Genomic DNA, 19,465 nt, shown 5'->3' on the forward strand with positions numbered 1-19,465 from the left:
GATACCAATTTTAGTATTCCAGATCTTAGTAGAAACGTTGGTATAGTGAACAATGGTCAAAGTTCAGTGACTGAAATAAGGGTTGGATTTGGGGGAAAAAAGAGACCATGGAAAGGAATAATTACAATTGCTGCTCTACTAACTGGCACTGATATTTTGCTCTCTAAATAAGGAGTCTCCAGGCTCACAGTAGTCTGTCTATCTGTCTATGCAATGCTGGATCAGGACTGTAAATGTTGCTCTAGCGTTTATTTACACATCCTAATGTAATTCTTAATTCTGCAGGAAATATATCCCGGACAGTTCCAACCATCTCTTTGTCATAAATTCATAGCTTTGATGGACAAAGAAGGAAAGCTACTTCGCAACTATACTCAGAACATAGATACACTGGAACAGGTTGCAGGAATCCAAAGGATAATTCAATGTCATGGTCAGTGAGATTTTAAAACTACTGCATTTTTCTAGAAAATGTACATTCATAGAAGATATATGTAATCTCTCAGAATTTTTCCTTTTCTACTTGAAGTGACATTTCTCACATATCTGCACTACTTGGAGAAAAGTTTTCTGTTTCTCAAATGTTAACTGTTTTCCATCACATACTAAATAGTTACATAGATATATTCCCAGAACATCATTTCCCCTCCCCACCCATGAAAATGGAGTTAAGGTTCAAAGTACATCAGATACTTAGAGTAAAATACACTAAATGTTGCAGTTATCCCAAAACCATGTGTTTATAAACTCAGGAAATCCAGAGTAAATGTTAAAAGAAATCCAACTATATTAAAGTATGGAAATACTTACTTGAGGCACTCACACTATCATAGTTCTGCCTTGTAAAGACTCCATGCTGTAATGACCATCTGATTGTTAAAGGCATTTTAGTGTTTGCAATCCCATATTAGATTAAAATTATTTTTAAAGATGCTAAATTCTGGGTGTGTTTTTCCTTCATTGTGACCCTACAGGGTAGAGTTAGGGTTGTGAGAAAAGAGCTGGATGATAGGACTAACATTTCTGTTGTACTACAAGCCTAGCTTGAACAATATAGAGTTAAAATCAGTATAAAAATACACCATAAAAAAGGCCATCATGAGAAGGTATAAATAAGAACAAAATGGTGAACCATAAAATTGATACATTTGAAAACCAAACCGAGAAAGTGTCCTGTGTCTTTTCCCTAATTGGTAAGAGAAAAGAGCCCTATCTATGGTCTTTTCTAGCATGCTTTTATATCTTAAAACCTTGAATTAAAAAAAACAAACAAAAAAAACTTAGTTACTAGAAGGCATAATTCTGAAAAAAAAAAAAGCCAAATGTCTGGAAGAAAAATAAAAACTGTAACCAGTATCATTTTATATCCTGTTTCATAAGATGCATACTTTTTTTTTTATTTGAACCCTGGATTATTGGCTAAGAAAAATACATGTATTTTTTTATTTTTAAAAAAATTCTGCTGATAAACTTTAATTGCCACTCTTTCCCCTGCTAGTCCTGAGAAAGAATGGAAACTTTTGGGACAAAAAATAGTGGAGAAACTGTAGGGATCTTTCAAATACAAGCTAAATCCAGATTTGGATCTTTCAGATGCCTGTTTTTGATGAAGGTGCACATCAACTTAAAGGAAAAATACAGTATAACTTTTGATTGTTTAAACAGATTAAATCTTTAACATTTACCTTCCACCCTTTTCTTTTTACTGTTTTATATTTAAAAACAATTTGCACTTAAATATTTGACTAAAACCTACTGGTGAATTATCATTTACATATGTCCCGTAGAATGCAGAATTGAATAAAATAAAGTCCAGTTTGGATTTTGGTAAACAGGAAATTTTTCTTTTCTACTTATCTACTACTAATGTACTCCACCTCACCCACCAAAAAGGGTGCACTAAACTGACCCTTTGTTTCTCATTGGAGGTTCACTTCCAGGAAGGGCAGATGGTATATCTGCTACCTGCCTTCCCTTGGGATTTCTGCTTGATGGAAGGAGAGAGCAGCTATAAATTGCTGTCAGGATCTCTGCTAGTGGAAGTTTTTAAGCTAATGTTTTTATTCCTTACCCCATTTCCCTCAGCAGCAGAAAAATTTAAAATAGTTTTCTGCCACCATAACCCTCACATCTATCTTCTCAGCAGAATTTTTGCATGTAGGGGTTTTTAACCAAGATGTGTTTGTAAGTTGATAGAAGATCTGAACCCACTTTGGATTGCAGATGGGAAAATCATGTTTCTCTGGATGTGCTTTTCAGTCATTTTGGTATTATTCTCCTGTACTCATTGGTCCCTTTTCTTCTTCTGTTACTAATAATGCACAAACTCAAGAGGCTTCTTAAACCTCACATTTTTTTAAAACACTGTCTATATTCACTTGTTTAATTCAAAGTATGTTTTAATTTTTTTAAATAAAGGAACAACTCTATTTTTAATAAAGCCTTTGAGCCCGTTTACTTTTTCTTGAGGTCATACATGAATTTCAGATATTTTCTGGATCCTGGCCTCTGCCCCAGTCTGAGACATGGGCGCTCTCTCTCTCTTCAAATCTAAATGGCAGTGCAGAGTTCTCCATAAGGCTTCAGGGATTGGCCATGCCCCTTCTACCCTTATGCCAGATGCACTTTGCTGATGCACACAAAGTAATAATTCAGTATTCCTATCTATTGCAATCCTAACTTGTAAAGCTAACATTTGAAGCAGCAGCTCGCAAGAATTTCCCTCTTTCTTCTCGTCTTTAAGGGGCACGAATTTCAAGGACATTGCTTCTCTTAGACCATGTGACAAACTTTTGCTTGTATTTGTTCCACTCCCTTCTTATGGTGGATCAAGCAAAACAGTGGCAAAATAGGGAAGGGAAGGGAACTAGACCAGGGAAGCAGACTAAAGATCACTGGGACCAACACCCTAAGTCTCAGATGGGTGAATTTCCTTTTCTGTGCCTTCTCCCCTTCCACTGCACTTTCTTTGCGCTATAATGAGTGATTCAGAAAATTGAGGCAGCAGTAGTAATCATCCACCTCAGACTGGCCAAGAAGTTTGTGGTAGTTGGACATAATATAGCTGTCACACTGCCACTTCATCTTCCAAGAAAACTGGATCTCCTATCCCAGAAACCACTCCTGCATCCCCGTCCACACTACCTGAGCCTGGCCTGAGTTCAAAACAAGATGGGATACTGTTACCCAAATAACAAATATTACAGGATCTTATTAGGGGATAAGGCAACAAGCCCCGTTTATTGTGAACACAGAAACTTCTGTAGATAGTATCAAAGAAAAGTATCAACACTGCAATAATAATATTGTGCTTTACCAATGAAATAGCATTACTAATAATGTAAACACTAGGAAAACAGTATTATTATTACAGTGACACATGTTTCAACTGATGCTTTCATTCACATTCACACACACTGACAGGCACACACAGATAGAGACAGACAAACATACATAAGGATCTTTCAAATGTCAGTTACCAGCTTCTTGGTGCTCATGATAGTCACTGGCCAGGTGACTAGAGCATGAGGATGAGGAGCTAGGTTCTGACGATGCGCATCGGTACTCCTGGCTGATGTGATGTTGTAGACCCGAACCTCCAGCCTTCATCTTCTTGTCCCATTTTATAGGGAAAGGACCCCATGTAAGTCTATGGGTTTTGCATTGTCATGCTGCAACTGCATTCTTGGTGTGATTCTCAATCACCCACATTCTTGCAAGCCTGATCAGATTTTGTCCTTTGAAATGGGCTGGCTCCAAAGTCATCAGGGTGGGTTCCTCTTCGGCCATTTGATCATCTTTGCTTCTTTCTTCTTCCCTCAAGCGTTTTAGGTGAGGCTGGTGTCTTCATGTCTGTTTCAATATCTCTTACTCAGACCAATTGTTCAATCACTCTTTTTGTCTACACCCAACTCAATTGCTCGGCCATTCACACTTCAATCACTCAGGGCCAACTCCTAGCTGTTTAGAGCAAACCTTGTTTCATTTTTGACAGTGTCTTTCACAATTAGATAGATACAAAAGCCACACTGTGCAATGTAATGTATTTAGAATAGGATTTTAAAATTATATTGGAAGCAGGTAAAATTAACAGATAAACTGGCCAGTGGACATAGTACAGACATTTACAAACAATCTTAAAATTATACAAAGTGCAGACAGACTTGAATTAACATTTAAAAGGGTAGAACAGTAAGAATCAGTTTGAGGTTTTAGCTTTTGATTCAGACTGATGTGCCTTTTGGTAGGAAGTGGGGGGGGGGGGGTTGTGGCTCTGTTCTTACATATATTTCAAAAACAAGATTTTGGCCAACAATACTTGTTCAAAGAAAGAAGCTCTCCTACACTCATTCAAGCTTTCCACCCTTTAGATCTATGGAAGAGTTTGAATAACGTTTTCATGCTAGTGTCAGATAAAAGCCTCAACCCCACAAAACAAAGCATTTAACTTCTTCAGGACTTCTTACAAGAAGGTCTAGACGTGGCCTTAAAACCTCTCACCTATGCATCATGCAAACCAATGTTGTAAACATGGGTTCACAAAAGTCTGATAGATTACCTAGTAGTAGCAAGGTTCCTAAACCAGCATGCTTACCCAAATCAGCAGGTAGGTATATCTGCCCTTCAGTATTATAAACTCTCACAACCCATATATTTGAACCTCCAGAATCTAATTCCCTGTATTTCCTCTTCATAAAAACAAGGCTTCCAGGCCACAATCAGGATGACAACAAGATTCTCAAATCTCTTGAATGTAGTAAAAACTCATAACCAAGACTGATTTCTATGAGTTGTAAAAGGAAGAGTTATTTCTTCATTTTGCCCGAAGTGTCTACAGCTATAAGAAAAAGCATGGCATGTGCTAAACTTGAGAAGAGCAATTGAAATATACCTTAGTAGAACTTATCAATGAAGTTGAACATTGACTTTGATGGAGTTACACCAATTTACACAAGTTAAAGGTACAGGTCAATGGGGCCACACCAGTTTACACCAGCTGACGATTTGGGCCACCACCTGTATTCACCTCCTTCATTCCTTAATGCCTGTGTTTTATAAGCACCCAAATTCTCCTTAGATAGGTGACTCAAGTACATGCAGCTGCAGATAAACAGATCTTTCCATAAGAGATCCCCATTCTACATCAGTCTGTTGGACAGAAAAGGCATCAGCCACCACAATGGAAATCTATAAAGCTGCCACCTTGTCATCTCTCTCTTTCCCTAAAGATTTACAGGTTTGACTTTTTCTTCAGGCATCCTTTGGAGAAAAAGGTGTTCCAAGCAGTCATCTCAAAATTGATTTACTACTACTCTTTTTGGAGAAAAGTTAAACACTTTATTCTGGTCTTTCTCTCCTTGCTAATTTTTAATGACTGATTGTTGCATCCTAAGTATTTCTGACTAGAAAAGAGATAAAGATTCAAAAGAAAAACTCGTTTCCTGATTGCTTTTCAGTGACCAATCCTTGGGCACATCCCTTAGTTTGCAATACTCAAGAAATCCTCCAGCTATCTATATGAAGGCATCTTCAGGTTTCCTGTATGTAGTTAACACTGCTTAAATAATAAAGTATTGTTAAATTATATTCCAATCTACTAAAAATTAGTGTTTCTCTATAGCTTTGGAAATAATCACCTGGTGGGGGGCATGACATGACCAAGCCTGAACTGATCTTGGTATTTCTAGAAAGAGGGGCATAGCCCAAATTCCTCAGATTGGGGGTTTGTTTCAGAAAATATAATATCAGGTAAGTGTTTCCATCTTTCAGTTCAGTTGTGATTTTTTTTTTTTTTTAGTGAGACACATTAGTGAACTTAGGCCTTTCTGGCATCATTAAATCATGTAAGTCATTTGAGGCTATATAACATTTTTGTCAAACGGTCACTATTGCATAGCTTAACACATCTGACCTTCACTCATATATGCTTTTTCTTTCAGGTTCCTTTGCAACAGCTTCCTGCCTAATCTGTAAATACAAAGTTGACTGTGAAGCTGTTCGAGGAGACATTTTTAATCAGGTAAAAAAAAAACTTAGGTGGTCATAGTTTTTCAATAAGTTATTACAGAAACATACCCAGTTACTTAAAGGAACACTGTCAGCCTATGTTTTTTAAATATATATGTTAAATGTGCACTAAAAATGTTTCATTAAATCCAAGACACTTAAGTTTATAGTTCAAGATTTTGCTGCAGCACCTGCAATCCAAATACTATTGGATGGGAACCAGATAATTTCTAATTAACTTCACTATTTAATTTCACTGAATAATTAGTTGAGCAAAATAAAAGTATGATACAAATGGTTAAAAAGTAAACTGGATTTAACACTGTCTTCGTTTTATTAATGTAAGATGACAGTAACACAGGTAAGGAACTCTTAAAATATTTTTTAATCTGAATCTTCCTTTGAACAAAACTTCTTTGGAACATTTCGTCTGGATAAAATTTGATAAACAGCATATGACATGTAAGGAACATTGATAAAATTATAAAGCTGTTCTTGCATCCTTTGTTTAAAAAGATGGGGAATCAAATGGGACATTTGACACACATTTTCAAAGGTTCGTTTGAAGCTATTGTCAGACCTCTCTAGCCTTCTGTGTTGTGTGACATGCTCCAGATTTGGGGCAGGTAGTTCCTACTACCTACTCTTCCTAATGTAGATAAATACTGTATTTGTTCTGGCCCCACCCCCTCACTTTATCCCATCCCCTCCAAGGAGCAGAGGGGTTTCTGAGGTGTTCAGCTGGCCAGGAGGATCTGGGCGGGGAAGGGAACTTGTTTTACACAAGTGGAGTCCTAGCCTAGGAAGTGGGGACTCTGCCTGTCTGTATAGAGTCCATTTCTTAGATAGTGCACCACAAATGCTTAGTGTGTCCATAATTGCTCCTTTAAATGAGAAATTAAGACTGAAGACCATAAACATTCAAACTCCTTCTCAAAAGAGGAAGAAGGTTCTTTGAAAAATAGGTTTACTATGAAGTTCAAATTGAAAACTAGAACTATAGTTCAGATATGACAGGCCTTTGAGGTGACTGCAGCACTCTAAAGGTTATTTGTAATATTTGAAACATGCAATAATGCCCATGAAATAAAGTCTGATTTGTGTTGTCATTAGGAATGTTATATATGAGTATTGTTTCTCCTGCCTGGGTACCTATTCCTCCCTCAGTTCTGAACTAATGGGATGTCAGCTCCTAATCTGACATCACTGACCTGGCTTCTCATGGCTTCATTTGTTTGATTCATTTAGTTGCCAGCTCCCCCTCTGCTAAGCACACTTGGATCACTGCACTAACATGCAGAGCCTAATTTTCTGCTTCTGTACAAGAAAAGTAGAGACTTGACTTTGGGCTCTCCCTATCCTGTCCAGTCAAGATTATTATTTTAGCTATTGCCTCCACGATCTCCTTGTAGTCTAGCAGTAGTTCTGGTAAATAGTATCCTGGAAAACTATTTTAGGGAAGACAGGCATTTTCTTCACTTGGGGAGTTTACAGCATGTTTAGAAGTACAGTGCCTAGCAGTAAGTTCAAAGGGGCTTCTTTTTCTGGTGTGCCTCCATGCAATTGCAGTTCCTCCTATTGCAGCAGTACAGTAAGACTATGTGGTGCCACTGAGGGCTTCCTGTGGCAGGACCTGGGGCTTTTAAAATAATCCCAGATAGTTGGGGGGGGGGGATGTTTGTTTTCTACTGCAGTTTAATATGTCCACTGCTGAACATGGCTTCCAAGAGGAAAGAACAGGTCAATCAGAGGGAAAGAAAATGTCCCAAATTTGGTTTTACACCCTTTCCCGCAGCACGCACGCACACACACTGCAAACTACTCCAGTAGCAGGCTTCTTCTACTTGAAATGGCCCAGGGAGAAACCATATCCCTTTCCTGTCTGGTTCTATATCTTAGTTCCCCACTGCTTCTCCAAAATGTTTGTTTTAGGAGCCAGCTATTGGCTCCCTTTCTAGAGGAAACTCATCTAGCTCAGAAACCCCAGGTAGTTCTCTACTTCAGCAGCCCCTTTGCCTCTAACAAGGACCTCCCTTCCCATTCCTTCAGGAAAATGGCGTTCAGTCCTAAATCCTTACAGAAGACTCAATCTCCACTCTTCTTCTTCCCCTCTCCCCTCCTCCCCAGCTAGATCAAAACTTGCAGTTGCCAGTTTCCTGGTCCTTTAATTCTCCTCAGAAATTTTGCCTTTTCTTAGCCTTGCTCCTTCTCCAGGCAGATTTCATCCTAAATCAAAGGGATGTTCAGATAGGAAATGAAAATTCCAGCGAGCTTCTTACCAACAGGGACCACCTTTGACAGGATTGTAAAAGATCTGTTAAAATCTGTTGCTTTACTTCATCCTTCTGCAATTGCTTCTCTTCCACTCTGCCACTCCTAAGACAGCTTGAGTAGTGTCTTCCACCTTTGACATCACCAGTGGCATTGTGCTTTCTACTGGCTAATATCCATGATCAGCTATCTGGATAAGAACAAGAAAGGGTTGTAGACCTGGAATGAACTCTTGAGCAAGACGACATGCTTTTCTCTTCTGTTTTACTTCTAATTACTTCAGGCAGTTTCCAGAGAGCACATGTGGCAGAGGTTCTAGAATTAGAAATAAAAGCCCAGAAAAAGATGCACCAACTTTTGGGCGTTCTGAAAAAAGGAATATTTCTTTACTCATCCAATTTCTGGTCTTTCGGTAATGACAACAGCCAGTGAAAAGGTCCAAATTAGGTTGGACCTTACTTCCCAACAGACAAGGATGCCAGCAGGTGTAATTTTTGGGAGATTGGTGTAGGGAAAAGTTTACTCTGAGGTACCCTGGGAATTTGAGTGACCAAATTATGTATTCTAGCTTTAACTTCTTGCAACAGATGTTCCCCCTTAACAATCATCTTCCTGAGGATTAGAGGAGAAGCTAGTGACGGAAAGATGTATAACACCGAAGCATGACTACTTATAATGCTTCAAACACTTTGGATTGAATAGTGGCATCAGCTGTTTCACGGAGAGAGTACTTTTGTCACAAGTCATTGGGCCTTTGTCTGAGGTTCAGGCCCATGTCAACGGGTTTTTAGCCTTGAGATGAATGAGATCTGGAAAAAATGGATACCATTACTAGGTCACTGGGATTCCTTAATTTAGATAAAAAGAGGGAAAGCCTGCATATAATTTTTCCTTCTTACACAAGAATGTACCTTACACATCCTTAAATTTCCAACTGCAATTCCAGAGAAGCATTATTAGCATCAACAGAAAGAGGCAGAGTAGTGTAAAACCCTTCAGGCAAAGAGCAGCTTCATGCTCTTTCACCCACTCATACTCTTTATCAGCAATACATCAGATCTGAATGTGAGAGCCCAGAGCAAGTTTCAACTTCATCCTCCTCTGTCCCCTTTGAGGACCACTTTTCCTTTGTCTTGAAAATCTAGAGACCATGTAGCTTGGATATGTGATCCAACTTCACTCTATACCATTTTCCATATGTCATGCCATGTCCCTTTTCTGGGATCCCTCATATGAGAATTTGTTCAGAACAGGAGTGGATTTCTTGGGTAAAGACTGGAACTGCATAGACAGTGCCTCAACAATACAAAGGGAGGGAAAAATCTATTTTTGGTATTTCAGAGATGGCTTTTGTCCTATTATGGACCTCCAGAAACAAACCAGCTTAATCAGAAAATTCAAGTTCCACATTATGACACTGGCTTCCATTATTTCTGCCTCCTACCCACAGTACTAGGTCATGGTTCTCTGTTGAAAAGATGTCTTTTTCCAGATAGCTTTCAGACTGGTGCTCAGAAAGTTTTTGGCTTAAAAGTCTGCAGATGCTACCTGGAGTTCTCTTCACACCTTTATGCAGAACTAGTCTCTTGATCTGCCATTGCAATCTAATTCTTGCTATGGCAGGGCAGTTATGAAGTCTTTGTTTAATGAGAATGTCTCAGCCTTCCTTCCTAGGAGTTGTACTGCTTTGTAAGACCATAAATTGGAACTTGCAGCAGTCGCTTCAAAGGAAGATCACTCAGCAATAAGTAATTTTTTTGAGTGTTGCTTCTGTATAGTCACACTCCTCACCCTCCTTCCCATCTTTTCCTAAGTTCAAGTCTTAGCACTCTGTAGTTGATCAGAAGGAACTTAGGCGGTTAGGGCTGCATCACCCTTTTATAAACTCTGTTCTGAACATTCAGAGCTGTGAGCTCTTGTGCATCCTCAGCACACACTGCTTTCCAGAAGGGTCCCAAAGCTCAGTGGCTGCAGGGAAGAGGGCATTACACAAATGTAAATATAGAGACAACACCTTAAAAGTAGTAGTTTCTAGTGAGCAGCATTCTTCTGTCTGTTCTGTGCAGGAGGGGAAAGTTTATGATGGGAGTCTGCCTCGGTGTCAAAATGCATCTTTCCTGTGCTGTTGTGCAGCATGTTGTTAATTGGCTAGCTGCTAGAGTTCAGTGGTGCTATATTCATGTAATTTGTGAAATTCTTCAGGATGAAAGGTTATATAAATGTAAAACTATTACAGTATGCACTTTGGTCAGGAAAATTGCTTCATATTGGGATATCTTCCAGAAATTGGCAGTTAATAACTTATTTAGTCAGAACAATATTAGTATAAATTCTGCTTGAAGTTAATGTATTTAGCTAGTGCTGAGGAGTAGTAGTAGACTAAGCCTGGTTAGATAAGTGTAAAATTTAAATTCTGGACTTCTGTACAGAAGTTGCCCAATACAGATTGCGGGTTATATTTTCTTGTGTACTTCCTTTGATTTAAAATTACCTGAAAGCACAAAATGAGCCCTCCTTCCCTACCAAGACTGCCCCGTCACTCACATGCTGCTGTGTGTGCAAAAATTTGGGATGCATAGGAGATCTGCATGGAGTAGAAAGACAGGTTGAGGAGACTACATAAATTACTGAAGCTACTTTTAATATCTTTCACAATATACATTTTGACAATAAATGACCATGAATTTTTTAAACTTGAGATGTTCTCTTTAAAAAGTTGGAGCCATGATTAGTAATAAAATATTTTATAATGTAGGTTGTGCCAAGATGTCCCAGATGTCCACCTGATGAACCACTTGCCATCATGAAGCCAGAGATAGTGTTCTTTGGAGAAAACTTGCCTGAGCAATTCCATAGGGCCATGAAGTATGACAAAGATGAAGTTGATCTCCTTATTGTTATTGGGTCTTCATTGAAAGTAAGACCAGTAGCATTGATTCCAAGTAAGTGACTATTGCTAATATTTTTGGGAAATAACAGGGAAAGTACTCTGATTCAAAAGTTTCTGGTGATGACACATTTAAATTCTAAGGTAATGCACATGATCTAGCTTCTGTTTCACTCAACCCCAGCAAATGTTTGAGATCTTCACTGGCCTCGGTTTAGTGTGAAAGCCAGACTGATCATCTTGCTTTTTTCTAATTCAAGCCTATAGTTTAGGGAAAGCTACCTATACAAATCTGATAAGAGGGACAAAACAAAAAAAATCTAAACCTACTCATTTTTAAAAAATAAGTGATAAGGAATGTATCAAAGCAGCAAAAATATAATCTAAACTATTTAACTTCTTCACAAAAATACTTCATGGTAGGTTTGTCTGCCTTCATAGTATGTTTGAGCTCTCTATTTTTGCTTCTCAGAAATGTTTCCTCTCTCCTTGCACTTGTATCATAAATTTTCTTTTATAATCTCTCAAAAGTTTACTAGGGAGTGCTGTCTGGAAGAAAAAAAGAAAAAACACTGAGGTCCTCTTTAAATATAATTTTTATTTTCTAGCCTTTGTTTTTAAGCACTGTGCATAACTAGATAATGTGTATGATGTCTGCTGACAATTTTTAGTATCCTGAGTCCCCAGAACTGGGGTCAAACTGTTTGTGTTAGTGTAGATTGGACAAAACTAACCTCATCCCTGTTTCAGACAGTACTGAAAATCATTGTCAGCGGTTTATTTGCCTGGTGTATGCTAGATTTACCAACAGTGTTTGTTCGTTAGCATCTCTTCACCTTATCAGGTTAAAAATATTATGTAGGAACAATTGATGGTCAGTTGTTCACTGTAATAGTCTCTGTTTTTGTTTTTTCTTTGGGCTTCTTTCCTCCATAGGTAGGTGTTTTGTTTAGGCTGAATGGGGAGCATGAAAGTCACACTTCTTTCTGAAAACGTTTGCATTGTTTCAAGTAACTCAAAATTACTATAGCCTTTCTAAGAGATTAGAGAAGTCTTTCTTTTCTATTTGTTTACTGTGAGCATTTGACAGTAACTTGTTTCACTGTAATCAATTTCTTCTGTTTACGTAGTTTTTTCACATAGTAACAGAGTCAAACACTTGTTTAAAAAAAAAAAAAAAGGAAATGATGATAAAATCACAAAATTGTTGGTGAACAAAGGGCAGGTATAGCACCTGAAACTACTTCTATTTTTAAAAATTGACTAGATTTCAAGTTGATCATTTCCTTCCTTAACTTGTGTTTTAATCTAATAAATGGGTATAAGTAGAGAACTTTGAGAACTCCAACTAACAAACTTTTGTTTTATCAGTAGTGTTAGAATGCAGTCACAGCTGTTTAAAAGAATTCTACCTTTATCAGAAAAATTTGAAGTATTTTAACAGTTTTGTGGTGACTGATATTTTCTGTGTGTAGGTTCCATCCCCCATGAAGTGCCTCAGATCTTAATTAACAGGGAACCTTTGCCTCATCTACACTTCGATGTGGAGCTTCTTGGAGACTGTGATGTCATTATTAATGAATTATGTCAAAGGCTAGGTGGTGAATATACAAAACTTTGCTATAACTCAGTAAAACTTTCAGAAATAACAGAAAAGCCCTCACGACTGCACAAGGAGCTTGAAATGCATTCAGCTGAGTTACCACCTACCCCTTTAAACATTTCTGAAGACTCCAGTTCACCTGACAGAATGACACCACCATATCCTTTAGTAATACTCTCAGAGCATCCAAGTGAATGTAAGGCAGAAAATTCTGATACTGCCTCAGAATCCAAAGGGAATTGCATGGAGGAAAAATTACAAGAAGTACAAACATCCTCAGAAAACACTGGAAGTACTACTGACCAGTTAATGAACTCAGAACATATGAAGGATAATAGATCTAACAAGAGGGAAAATAAAGAAAAAAATGAAATGGCTTCATCTGTTGAAACACTGAGGAAATGTTGGGCAAACAGATTTGCAAAAGAACAGATTAGCAAGCGGCTTGATGGTAAGTGTTAACTCACATGCTGAGACCATCTTGACTTTCATATTTAGGATATGGAGGGTAGGGATAGGATACAGAGTGACCTAAACAAACTGGAGGATTGGACCAAAAGAAATCTAATGAGGTTCAACAAGGACAAGTGCAGAGTCCTCCACTTAGGAAGGAAGAATCCCATGCACAGCTATAGACTGGGGACCGACGAGCTGGGCAGCAGCTCTGCAGAAAAGGACCTGGGGGTAACGGTGGATAAAAAGCTGGATATGAGTCAGCAGTGTGCCCTGGTTGTCAAGAAGGCTAATGGCATATTGGGCTGCATTAGGAGGGGCATTGCCAGCAGGTCACGGGAAGTGATTATTCCCCTCTATTCAGCATTGGTGAGGCCGCATTTAGAATATTGTGTCCAGTTTTGGGCCCCCCACTACAAAAAGCATGTGGACAAGTTGGAGAGAGTCCAGCACAGGGCAACAAAAATGATTAGGGGGCTGGAGCACAGGACTTATGAGGAGAGGCTGAGGGAACTGGGCTTGTTTAGTCTGCAAAAGAGAAGAGTGAGGGGGGATTTGATAGCGGCCTTTAACTACCTGAAAGGGGGTTCCAGGGAGGATGGGGCTAGGCTGTTCTCGGTGGTGGCAGATGACAGAACAAGGAGCAACGGTCTCGAGTTGCAGGGCGTGAGGTCTAGGTTGGACATTAGGAAAATTTTTTCACTAGGAGGGTGGTGGAGCACTGGAATGGGTTACCTAGGGAGGTGGTGGAATCTCCATCCTTAGAGGTTTTTAAGCTGAGGCTTGACAAAGCCCTGGTTGGGATGATATAGCTGAGGTTAGTCCTGCTTTGAGCAGGGGGTTGGACTAGATGACCTCCTGAGGTCCCTTCCAACTCTAATATTCTATGATTCTATGATATGAGATCTAGAAGAATTTTAAAGCAATTACATTTTGTTAATTTGTTTGAGGTGGTAGAGAACACTGTTTCAGGAGACACTTCAGCAGTATATGAAGTAGACTATTTTAGGAAAGCCAGCAGGAAAAAGTCTATGTGCAGTGAGTTAATGAAAAACACATAATTTTAATAAAGACATGGGAAGAATCTGAAGAAAAACTGGGTTCCTTTCTCCTCTTTCCTACATGAAATAATCAATTAAGCTGTTACAGCATGCTGTGGGGAGAAAACAAGATTCAGGGGTTTGGAGATAATTAAAAACTTTGGTTTTGGATAGCTCCGCCAAAGTTACTTTTGGTGAACCATTAGTTTGTTAATCCTCCACACTCTAAATTATAAAAACATTGAACAGAAGTTTGATTTACATTTCAGCATACTGCCTATATTTTAGTATTTTGGGTGATAAAAATATGATGTTGAATGGAAACCAAATCTCGTATGTGAGATTTAACTTTCTCAAACTGTCACTGTAATTACACAGAGTAATAGTGATATTGTGAGATAATATTAACACCAGCATTACATCCTACACATTTTTAGTCCTAATAGATTAAAGAAACTTTGAAGTTCCTGCAAATCTCTATGGTAACTCTGTTACATAGTCCATTGAAAGTTCTGCTGATGAGACATATTTCACTGTTTTAAAATGAATTGACATTGACAGGCTTAGACTGTAAACTCTCCAGAGCAAAGACTGTGTCTCTATCTGTGTTTGTACAGCACCTAGTATAATGAGGACACAGTCTGAATTTTGTGCTATTGTAGTGTAAATACTTAATAAGAGAGCATAAGAGTCTAGGAAAACATCTATAGATCTGGGGAGAGACAGCTCCTTGCTGTAAGAAAGTAATGGAAAGAGCTGGGCTATAAACACACCTCCATACTTTTGTTAGTGAAAATCTTTTGTTTTTAAATTATACAGTATGCATACATGATGTTTTACCTCATTAAAACCAACACTCCTTATTTTAAAGAGTTTAGAATCTAATCCCTGGTCCTCAGAGTGGAGAGAAGGTACTCCAGTGGGCCAATATGGAACTGGTGTTCAGTATACCAAAGCAACAGAACTGTTGTGGTTAACTCTTTCTACAAGAATATGAAACGTCAATTGGATTAAAACACATTAGGGGATTGGATAGCAATGTGGCAAATAAGATTGTCTGAAACATAAGAAATTACATATTAAGATATTTCCTAAATATGCGCATCTTCTCTGAATGGAGTGAAGCGCTCTAGGGGATAGTCATGGGTAACTTTTAAAAAATGCATATGGTGCTGCTGCAGTAAGTGAATAAAATGCATTGGTACACTAAAGGGATAGACTACAGAGGCAGTGAAATGAAAGGCTAGCAAATTTAGAAAATAACTAAATAAATTACCTGTAAAATTCATTGCTGCCAGTGTGAGGTGGTTGGTTTTATAAAAGAACTGGGTAATCATTAATATTAATGTTGAAAGTCTTGAAAACCAGACTGTTATGGGTAACTCAGCCTCATGCTTTAGGCCTTAAACTGAACTTAAGTGGGAATCAGGAAAGCATTATCCCTTGTACAGTAATGCATAATTTGTATTTCATAAGTGTAGGTTGTGGGAAGAGGGAGGAAAGGAATGCCTTGCTTTCCTATGAAGAATCTGATATTTGCCACTGCTAGAGACAGGATACTGTACTATAATGGTTTTTATAAATTAATCATTTTAGTTTGCTTGTAATATTGCACATTTGGCAATAGGTTTTGTGGTTAGAAAAAATAAACAATACTACAGTGCAGTCTAACTTAATTATGCAGCTTACTCTTTATTGATTGAATGTATTTCAGGTACTCAATACTTATTTTTACCACCAAATCGTTACATTTTCCATGGTGCTGAGGTATACTCAGACTCTGAAGACGATGTCCTATCTTCTAGTTCTTGTGGGAGTAGTAGTGATAGTGGTTCTTGTCATAGTCCAAGTTTAGATGTAGAAGATGAAAGTGAGATTGAAGAATTCTATAATGGCATGGAGGAGGAGGATGCTCCAGAGAGAGAAGAGACTGGATTTGGGGAAGATGGAGTTGAACAAGACGCAGTTGGTGAACCAGCTTTTATTAATGAAGCTACAGGAATTGATCGTCCATCAAACAAATTGTAAAGTAACCACTGACTGGTTACAGGAACTTTTCCACCAGCATTAGGAGTTTTGGCATGTTGGAATGAATGTTTACTTCTGAATTTAGAGCCAGGAAACCATACGGATGTAATGTTTATAAACAATGAAAACAGATTTTCATGCATAGATTTAACTTTTTTTTCAATAAAATTCTATAACTGCATTCAACACTAACTCATTTTTTGTTTTTAAAAAGGGTACTAAGAGTATCTTTAAGCAATTGTCACTATGTTCACTTTGATTAAGTTCATTTATGTGATCAGGCATCTGCGTGTGTGTGTGCGCGCGTGTACACAGTATTTTTGCTTAATGAATTTCAACATAATTATTTTTAAACCGTTTTGAAAAAGCCATTGGATTGTTAAACTAATATAAAGGGAACAGCTAATCTAGACCAAAGAATGGTATTTTCACACCTCATGCTTTATAACAGTTTGGTTTATTTAAAACCTCTTTGTGCTTCTGCTAAATCTTTCATTCTTGCAAAATCTGTTATTAAACACTGGCATTTTCCAAGACTTTCTGTGGCAGCTACTTTTTGCTTTGTTACTTTGTATACTTGAGACAAATGTGAGTAGATAACTACAAATAGGACAGAGCACTTGAAAATATTTTTGCCTTTCTGAAACTTATATGAAGTGCTTAGTTTTTGAATGATGACTGATATTTCCTGTGGACATGAAGCATTGTCTATATTGGCTCATAAAACTATAACAAGATAATAAATATTATGAAAATATTTGTTTCTATTAAAGAAACAAATTGGATCCTCTAATGCAGAAGTTTTTCAAGTTACTGTATAAAAGATCTATCAGTGTAGTACAGCTTGCAAAGTCCTTTTTGATAAACAAACTGCCAAGATGTTAATATGCAAGCTGCTATGAATTTGTAATACTAGTACTTCTAGGAGAATGAAAGGGGAAAGTTCTCTTCCCAAATACTTTAGTGCTTATCATTTGAACTAGTTTCAGCCTTTTCTGTTATACCAAGTTGGCAAGGAGCTGCTTACATTTCCAAAGTAATTGGCAAAATGCAGTGTAACCATAACCAGAAAGCGTGCCTCTTTGAGGTTCTGTGTCTCCTGTTTGGAGAATGATACCTTATCTACTAGTACAGTGTTTGTACTAAAAAGCAAAGCAGCTACTGAAATTGGCTCCTATAGCATATCTTCAAGTGCTAGGCTGCTTTAAAACTGGATGCCACAATTTTTTTTTTCAACTGCAGTTTTGTTTCCAAGCTTTTAGAATTAAATATTTTGTAAAATTGCACAGTATAGGAGTAAGTGAAGCATTTGTTTTCTATAAACCACTTCCTTGCAACAGTGACCCAAAAGAACTCTACAGATGTAGATTATTCATACTTTGCTTTAATATTTATTACATTTTGGAATATGTATAGTAGCTGTTCTTTAAACATAAAATACATCAGTTAAGTAATTCAGAGAGTGTCAAATGTATTAAGAATGGCCTTCTGCGTTCATCTAAAAATGTTGGCATGTCTCATGGTCCAAATTTTAAGACAATTTTATTTGGCTACACTAAAGAATGCAATATGTTTAGTTTTCACTTGCATGTCACAATGTATTACTTTGTGCTATTGGAGATATTTTAAATTGAAAGATTTTGTTTTAAATTATTTTTACAGTGAGGATTGTTTTCTGCTCTTTTATATTGTATATAGTGTCTTTTATGTAATCTATTGGCATATGTTTTGTAGAAGACTGTTTAAAATGACTGGCTCTCTTCCTGCAACTTTTGAAATACAAACCAGTATTTTATACTTGTACACTCTGTTCTAAAATCTATTAAAATTGTCATTTGACTTGGTTCCTGTTAAGAATTTGTGTACAAAGCTTTAAGGTGTCTTATAAAAGTTCTAAATTTGTCAGTAGATGTCATACAAAATAACAGGTGCAGACTGTGATACGTATTTGGTGTGGGTCTTTTTCTCTCTTACTCTTTATTTCAGTGAATGTGAAAGTGCTGGAGCTAGAGCTTCTGTGCCTTGGACAGACACCGTAGGTGCCAGAGTTTTTTCCCCCTTACCATTGAGTGGCCCCTTGAAAAAGAAAGCAGGAGTGGAGACTGAACAGCCTACTCTCTATTTCCATGAAATGTTTAGCCTCTTAAACAGCAGAGAGAGATGCTACCTCCAGTAAGCTTTTTGTCAGATGGACCCATCCTCCTTATTTAACATATAGCAGGCCATGAAAGCATTTAGCTGAAAATGGGCAGCAAAAAATTAACACGTATACATTAGCAGATAACTGTTTTGATCACTACATCCAGCACTAGACTTGTACCAGTACCCAAGACAAACTCTTTGCAAAGTAACTGCTCTAAAAGGTATGTAACTGTGTGTAGACAATCAACCTGACCATTAGAAGTTAATAATTCTCCACAGATTTAGGGTGTGAGTTTGTTTTTTAAATTAGGGAATGTTAAGGTCCAGTGTTTAACTCTTCCTTTGAAGGGCTTTTTTTACTTCCAGCTACCGTTAAGGCCTGTGTCAACATATTGGATGAAATCTAACAGCATGTAATCTCTTCTGACTTTGCCCAACTCCTTGTGTGGGACTTGCTAGCCTGAAACCAAATAAAAAAGGTAGTGGTAAGAAAATCAAGTACAGAGGTGTATAGTTCCTTCAAAGCATTGTAAAGTCAACGTATTTAAACTAACAAATCTGAATTGACTGACTAGGATCACGGTTATGTGAATTCAGAGCCTTTCATTTCACAATTAACATTTCACTCTACCCTCATGGATTGTCTACAGTAGCAAATTATAGTGTATTCCTAGAATACAGCCTTGATTATTCTTATCTGAAGTGAACAGTCTTTGTCTAGAACTAAGGCTTGCACTTTCTGGAGGGAGGGAAAAGCATAAGCAGCAGGTTGAAATGTAGGATGTTGAATAAGTGTCTTTGGTCTATGCTGCATGCTCTTGTATGATCTCAGATGGAAACTGGCAGATGGGGAATTTGAATTCCTTGACTCTTCCATCCTATGAAATAAACTTTGAAAATTGATGCCAAATGCATGTATATTATATGGGTAACGTGAGGGAAAAATATTCTTCTTTATACCAGCCCCATCCCATCTGTGAACTTAATTACAGCATCCTGAAATTATATAACCACCATTTATTGCAAATCAGATTA

The 19,465-nt window shown here is 37.7% G+C and overlaps 1 protein-coding gene across 1 annotated transcript in view; it reads left to right on the forward strand.

The window, feature by feature from the left end:
- The window catches only part of SIRT1 (sirtuin 1), a 29,047-nt gene extending 10,915 nt beyond the window's left edge, over positions 1 to 18,132 (forward strand). The window contains exons 5-9 of the mRNA XM_067552606.1: positions 286 to 433; positions 5,940 to 6,019; positions 11,033 to 11,219; positions 12,640 to 13,218; positions 15,975 to 18,132. Of these exons, the coding sequence (XP_067408707.1) occupies positions 286 to 433; positions 5,940 to 6,019; positions 11,033 to 11,219; positions 12,640 to 13,218; positions 15,975 to 16,288 (1,308 nt within the window). The 3' untranslated portion in view covers positions 16,289 to 18,132. The remainder of the gene's footprint in view (positions 1 to 285; positions 434 to 5,939; positions 6,020 to 11,032; positions 11,220 to 12,639; positions 13,219 to 15,974) is intronic.
- Positions 18,133 to 19,465: the final 1,333 nt, after the last annotated feature.

The sequence above is a fragment of the Emydura macquarii genome, unplaced genomic scaffold (assembly GCF_026122565.2).
Source record: "Emydura macquarii macquarii isolate MOO-44397 ecotype Brisbane River unplaced genomic scaffold, CSIRO-AGI_Emac_v2 contig_1390, whole genome shotgun sequence".
Lineage (NCBI taxonomy): Eukaryota > Metazoa > Chordata > Testudines > Chelidae > Emydura > Emydura macquarii.